Source organism: Coccinella septempunctata, chromosome 3 (genome assembly GCF_907165205.1).
Source record: "Coccinella septempunctata chromosome 3, icCocSept1.1, whole genome shotgun sequence".
In the NCBI taxonomy this organism is placed as follows: domain Eukaryota; kingdom Metazoa; phylum Arthropoda; class Insecta; order Coleoptera; family Coccinellidae; genus Coccinella; species Coccinella septempunctata.
Genome location: NC_058191.1, coordinates 22295377 through 22302987, shown reverse-complemented (window position 1 = coordinate 22302987; position 7611 = coordinate 22295377). Strand labels below are relative to the sequence as shown.

At 35.6% G+C, this 7611-nt stretch overlaps 1 protein-coding gene across 1 annotated transcript in view; it reads left to right on the top strand.

Annotated features, from left to right (window-relative positions):
- Positions 1-219: 219 nt before the first annotated feature.
- LOC123309663 (G1/S-specific cyclin-D2-like) overlaps positions 220-7611 on the top strand; it is a 43354-nt gene continuing 35962 nt past the window's right edge. Inside the window, exon 1 of the mRNA XM_044892873.1 lies at positions 220-715. Coding sequence (XP_044748808.1) covers positions 503-715 — 213 coding nt within the window. The 5' untranslated portion in view covers positions 220-502. The remainder of the gene's footprint in view (positions 716-7611) is intronic.

Here is a 7611-nt window from a genome sequence, read left to right as displayed (position 1 = left end):
TCCATAAAATAGCGCAAAACACCTACATATCCCAGAGGCGTACAACCTGCTTCGTCGACGACGCGAACTGCTTTGTCTATGAAATGAACTGCTCTACCACCTAAACGAGCAAAACGAAAGCGCCGCGCTCGACCGGCTTTACAACACGAAGATAAAAAAGAAATTTCTCGGAATGAATATAGTAATTTCAGTAAGAATGAAAATGGTGGGGCGAAGGATGTGCGTGGTGGGGCAGTCGAGCTGAGCCCTTAGGAGAGTTGCGCACAATTAAAACGAACGAGTAGAGGGGACCTCTCAGGATAATTCAGTTAAAAATCTAAATGTGAATGATCAATGAATTTCCAGCATCAACTGGATGAGCAACTACACACCGACAAGTCTTCCGACGACTACCCGAAAACAAACCTAAACGTACTTGACTGTGATGACTCAACTTTAAACTAGTGATTAGTGTATGTGATAACCTGTTGAAATCTCGACAATATTTCTTGGTCGGAACTTTATGGCAGGAATTATGGACCTTGTCTGTTGCGAAATTGCCGAGAATAATGAAAACAAAGCTTACGACGACCCCACATTGCTCGAAGACAGGGTGCTCCTCAACCTCCTCAAAACGGAGGACAGATATGCGCTGGTCTGCACAGCTTCTTTCGTTACTATTCAATCTGAAGTCACACAGCAGATGAGGAAAGTTGTCTCAGAGTGGATGATGGAGGTAAGAATTCTCTTAGGCTTCTTAATCCAGCTCAGTACTTTCCGAATCCTCAAGAAAAGCTGACCAGCTTATGTAACTATCGTCTGTTGTTTTCTCACCCAAATAATAGTCGAAAGTGTCGAAGTATCTGCAAAAACGAAGACTTTCGCAAGTTAATCTTGACATTCTATCCAACAATGTTATTCGAGTCTATGTTAAGCTCAAAATAAGTCAAATTCCCCCTGGACTATTGAAATCATTATCAGTTTATACGAGTCCCCTAGAGATACAGCATCATTCTCTTATCAGCTGATTTCTGTCATGTTCATAAAACAGAATAATAAGGTGATCCATGAAGTTCACACATTTTCGCTTCAATCATAAGTTGTCTCGTAAGTTGTACCCGTTATAACTCAAGGTTTAAATCAACTGTCCAGACTGTTTTTTGCATCTGAAAAAGTACGGAATTCCGAAAAAGGATGGGTCTCTGACAGTAATTCTCGTGCTGAGAGAAAAATATCTCAACCGATGACCCTTGACGGCTTTCAAAAGCTATAATTCTTCATAAAAATAGAACCGTGACTAAGTTTTGTTTGGCAGGTACTTTTCGAGAGAACTATTCTCGGAAATATTTGACTTTCTGTCAGAAAACCGTTCCTGTTCAGCGAAAATACATGCAATATACCGGCTTGTCTTAGGTTTGGGTTGAAAGATTCACAAAATTGGATCTGGCTGATTCGGATGAGTCATAATCGCAAATTGGCTAAGGAAGGCGTAAAAAACTGTAGATAAAGAATCATTCCGTTCCGCCAAATGGCCACCGTCTTTTAAAGACCTTTAAAAATTAAAATCCCGTCACGCTGCGCTTATCATTTCATGAAAATATCCAACAGCAACGTACTCGAGAATTAAAACAAACTTATAAAGCGAAGGGTCTCCTGTAATTCAATATTTGTTTTACAATTCAATTGATAAAATAAAAGTTAGCCAGATTAAAGCTGGGACTGCGTCAAGGTTCCATTCCTGATACACCCGACCGAATTAGTCCACGTCAAGATAAAAAATTCATGCAGGAGGAGAAAGCTTCCAGCATAATATTTGGTACACGCTCATTGTTAAAATTCAAATTACGAAAGCATGTTTAAATTCGTTTAGAAAATACGATTTACACACATTAAGCGAATCGTAAGAATAGATAGAACAATAGAGTGGGGCCCTTTAAACATTTAAAAGTCTAGGTCAAACACCTCGACCAAACAGCTGACTATTATATTCGACGACGACGTATGCTGGTATATTTTGGTCGATGTAATGAGTTCAGTGATGATGCTCTATTATGAAACGTAGTCGCTTTCGTTCGTAGTGAGCGTGGAATGACAACACAGGAAACAGGAGGTTTTTTGAGGACGCGCACATAAACGAAATTGCCGTGATAGTTTATGATCATGAAAACGCTGGGTATAATCTGCAGTTGATCGAAGATAGTATTAAACAAATAAAGGACTTCCCCTATGTGGCTTCAGAATAATAAAGCTTATTGTTCGATTCATTTCATAACGAAGAATTTTCTGATATCCGTCATGATGATTCGAGGGTTTGAAAATACCAATGATAAATAATCGCAGTGAAAAACGTTTCGCTCTTTCATTTGCTTAGATTCCAAATGAAACTTTAACCCTTCCACTGCATTTATAATATGTATTTTATTTTCTCGAAATGGTTTTCTTTAAATACTTAATTAAGGTAAATTCTAAGGGCGGTCATATACATATCTTGAGGGCATCAACTTCACTCGTAGGTACATCCTCAGTGATCAAAAATACAAAACGAAGCATGGGGTATTTTATTCGATAAGAATTATTACTAAGTAATAATATTGGCAATGGAAAAAAATTGCCTAAATCTTCAATCGGTATCTGTTCCGTCAACAACTGTTGCCTTTCAGTTTTAAGGGAAGTTACATCTCATGTTAGCTTAACGATAAGAGGACAGAATTTCCGATTTCTGCAACAATTGGACAAAAATCAGTTTCTTAGCTATTGAGTCCTGCTAGTGCTATCTCAACCTTAAGCAAATCCCAGATAACTAATAATTGGAGATAAAAAACTTTTTCCAAATGGTAACAAACTGCCCTGAATTTATAGTGTATCAGATTATGAATCATTCGATTAGCGGTTTCTGGTAGCTTTACCGTTAAGCTAGCAGAACCCATTTTTTTTATAATTGAAGTAGGTTCAAATGAGAGTCTAAAATTAAACAGACTGAAATTATGACCAGAAAAATATTCTATTGGTTCCACCCATTTAGTAGATCATGAGGTTATTTTTGGTTCCATCTTGATATCGACTATTAGGAGCATTTCTGAATTTTTTTCCACAATATTGAATATCCAATATATTCGAAACGGGAGTGCATAGTCTACTGTTGTTACTTGACAAGAAAAGGAACTTCAATTGTGCATTCATTTATAATCGGGAAATTCTCAACAAAGCTGTAAAAACCAACAATGCATATGTTCTCGGAAGAATTATTTATCGAATGAAAATGATGAGTTTGCTATAAAGAATTCTAATTGCTGAAATAGTTGGAATCGGTATTTCAACAGTCGTAATGATAATTGACCTCAATTGAATAATCCAAAATATTCTATATAATTGTTGAAGAACTCTTTCTATAAATGCAGGATGAATGGATGACATGTAAATAAATTAGTTCAATAAAGGTATTGAAAAAAATCTCTCGAAAATTACTCTCATACTCATTGAAGAGAAGAGCTAACTCGTTTGCAAATACATTTTCATAGATGAACCGATAATTCATGAAAAGGTACCACCAAACACTCAAATCTGTCTTTTTATTTTCAAATAATAAAATGCTTGTGATCAACATCGAATTTTTCAGTTGAAGAGATATACAGGAATATTAATACCAAATGAATATTTGTCTAAGAAGCAAGCTGTACCTACGTTTATTTTTAAGTAACGTCAAATAGAGAAGTGGGCAAAATTCGTTTTCTACTGAGGGGATCTCGAGAACGATAGCAGCTAGAAGAAAACGGATGGCAAATTCTCGAGCTCCTTTTTCATGTCTTCATAAACTTTTTAGGGTTTTCACTCCCAATCTCTGGGAGTGAAAACCCTAAAAAGTTCATGAAGAGATGCAAAATCCTCCCAAAATAAATTTCAATCGATATCCTTTTTCATGACTAATCCAAATCTGAAAACAGAATCGACCTATCATTTTTAGATTTCGAGTTATAAACAAAAATTGAGATTTTGACGATTTCGAAAAGTTCTCAAAACTTTTTGTTTTTGAACCTTCTTAGGCACATTCTTGAACTTGAACCTTCTTAGGCACATTCATACGTAGAATCTACTGACAAAAGATTCCATTCCAATTCAAAAATAACAAATTCATTTAAAGTTTGCATTTGAAAAAATGAAAGTTCACCTGATGATTCGAAATGAAAAAATATTTTGAGCTCGTCAGTGGATTCTACGAAAAAAGTGTATTACTAGACAGCTTTTATCGAAACTGAAAAATAATCCCAAAAGGATATAGTGCTACTAGGCAACTATCGATGAGTTTTTCTTATCCTGTTGTTTTGTAGATGATAAATTTATGGTCAACAATTCATGAAATCAATCGCTTCATTTCATTCGGTTGACTTTTGTTTCAATTTCAATGGAATTCCACCAATCACTTAGGTACTGTCTGGAGGGTTCGGGAAGTATTAACCTAATTTACAGCTTGCCTCTATTCACCGAGGCATATTGAAAATCCAACTCTCGGTGCAAAGGAACGTTTCAGAGTGGTCTATCGCCTGGCTCTCTGGCGATCTGACCAAAAACTGGTTCTATTGTCCGAAAATTGAGACGTAACGTCTGGTTAATCAGCTGTGGCATACGTGGAGATCAGTTTCCGATTTCGGCGCTTTGGAGGTCGCCGCCAAAAGTAATACGAAACTTCGTCCAATCGTCCAGATAATGAAAACTTGATACCGGTAAAAATACACGTCGTCATATTTGCATATTAATTTTTAGTCTGCGAATTCCCCTCCCGAAAACGCTCAATTTTTCAGCATATATCTTTCTTCGGAACGTGAGGGGTAACATTCAATTAAATTCCAATCCAATCGGACTTCAGGAACTCCGCTATTTCTTTCGCGTTTCAGCGAGGACGAGCGGCCATCAGTACTTGGCGATTTAACACCGTCCGACTTCCTCTCATGGTGCTATCTGAACGTCAAGGTCTACGCCTACTTGGAGTTATCGACCTCCAGTACGGTATCAACTATATTGATCGCTAAACTTTGCAAGATATTTATAAGGAACTGAAAATGTAGTTGCTCAGGATCATTTCATTGCAGATTTTCAAAAATCACTATTATAATTTATGTGAAAATCTTCATGAAAAAAATTGAATGCATTCAAAGATTTTACAGAAAATACGTGAATTTGACGAAGTATCGGATGAGACTACTCCAACTGATCATGATTAGCTCATGTTCAACTAATAGGAACTAAACTAGATTAGTGTGTTATGCATCCTCCATATGTTTTGTGTTTTGTTACATAACTATAGTCGATTGAAACTTTTTAAATTCAATTTTTAAAATTCTTGACTGTGAGAGCTCACAGCTTTGTTATTATGTAACCCTATATAAAAAAATTCAATTTTTACGTATACTGTATTTTCTTGCAAAACTTCGTTCAAACTTATTCCATCATTGAAATTGCATCCATTAGGAAATGTGAACTAAAATTTCTAAATAATTGAATGAATTCATGAATACCTATCAAATACAAGATGTCCGATAGAAAATTTCGGACAATAATTCACGCAGATCCTCAGCAAAATTATTGTGACTTTATCATTGCAGATTTTTGTACCGGATGTAAAGATTCTTCTTTTTCTGAACTCCAATTTTCCATATTTCACTTCTCACACATGGTGTGAATTTAGTGTGATTACTGAGAAAACGAAAAATAAAGATGAAATATTTGTAGTATCTAGCATATTTGGAGTCATTGATCCCTTTTCTTCCACGGTGAGGAGGGCATGTGATTTGTTACATAAGTGTCATATTTCGTAGGCAATTAGCCCAACGTTTTCAAGTCCCCTGTGTGAATATTCATCACCATATAGCTGTGGAATCTTCAGGAAATGGGGAATAATAATGAATAGTACATGTTCGACCTCGAAAAGTTCATAACTCCATGACCACAAACATCCTTGAAATGAATTATTTGGCAATTACTCGACAACTGAGGCTCCACGAGGTGTATCCACCTAGCTGGAAGTTTAAATGACAGAATGTAGGCTTTTTAAAAATTAAATGTCCGCGATGCACCGTTCCAAATAAAGATATCGCCGTTTTTAACACCTCCGTATCGGCATGAATGGAAATGTTCCTTCCAATGGCTAACGTGACGTTTTCCGGTCCTCAGTTTTCTTTGATTGGAATTTAAAAATTCAAGGCCAGTAGAGGACATTGTACCAATAATGTTAGAATGTTGGCAACACTTTGTTACTAGTCTCCGCGATCTAGTCGCCCGCTCCCGGTTCAAGTTCAATATCGTACATCCTTTCGCATTCCTCTTATTAGCAAACCGATAATTTTTCACAGAGGCAAAGAATGTGACTATCCAGACTCAATTGACTAGTTACATGTATCGAACTCAGATTATCATTTCTCTGTTGACATCAATTTGTTGTTTCATTAGTTTTGTTGGGATGAACTGATGGAGTCGATAACAGTTAAAATTCACCTATCTAATTCGAATGAGACATACTATTTTGGAAAGGTGAATAGTAATACTAAGAAAACTGAGATACCGCTATACAAAGAATTGAATAGTGAAAAAAATGCCCAGTAAATATTATTCACCATTTCCAGCGTTTCCAGCCTAAGATCGGCTGAAATATAATTTTGAGTTGAATATTCATCTTCATTAATGTTTATTGCTTACGTGCTATTATATATTGTTGCTTTTAAATTCAATTTTTTTTTTAAATAAGTAGACATAAGATAGCAAAATTCTAATAGTCTTTCGAGGAAAGTGTCGCTAGGTTATTGATACAGGGGTATTCATTGAGAAATGCGCATACAGGGTAAATAGAGAACACCGAGGTGCTTCTAAATAACCTTTATTGTATGGATCTAGCATTGTCTGTTACCAAGATACAGACTGACTTACTAATTCTTTCTATTTTTGCAATTCTTTATAACTCATGAATCATCCTATACATTCTTGTGATATTTGATTCGTATGTTATTTGTCAAGAGTGCAATCGGTTAACATAATGAAAAAATCTCATTCCAGGACCGGCTTTGAAAAATTTAATGAGTAGGTTTTGAATCGAAATAACACTGTATATTAATAAATATTTTGAAATTTCATTCATAAATGTGTAAAGACCAGAAAAAAATAAGTAAGATCAAATACTTTCTCAGTTCTTTTTGACTCTTTTCAGTCTCTGAGCAAGTAGGAAAAAATTAATTATATTATCTATTTTGTGTGCCCTAATATTGTTTTACTATTTTCAATGAATGAGGGCTACCGCGTGTGAATTCGCCGCTAGATGCGCTAGTGTAGCGTGAGGTCCACATCATAGACTCAACTATATGATTATTGATTAATCATACGTTTATGGTCTCCATATATTATAATACTTTTATTGATATTACGTGTTTTATGCTATAAAAGAAGTAAAGCCAAATCATTGTCAGAAAGGGACTTACACACATGCGCGAATTAAAAATACAAAAATAACGAACAATATATTGATTAGTAACCAAATATTTCTATATTCAATTCCTCCAATAATATGATCTGTGAAATGACAAGTCCCCGTCATCTAGACAAACAAATCTTGCATAAGTTTCTCTATGTTCAGGACCTCACTCTACAGAG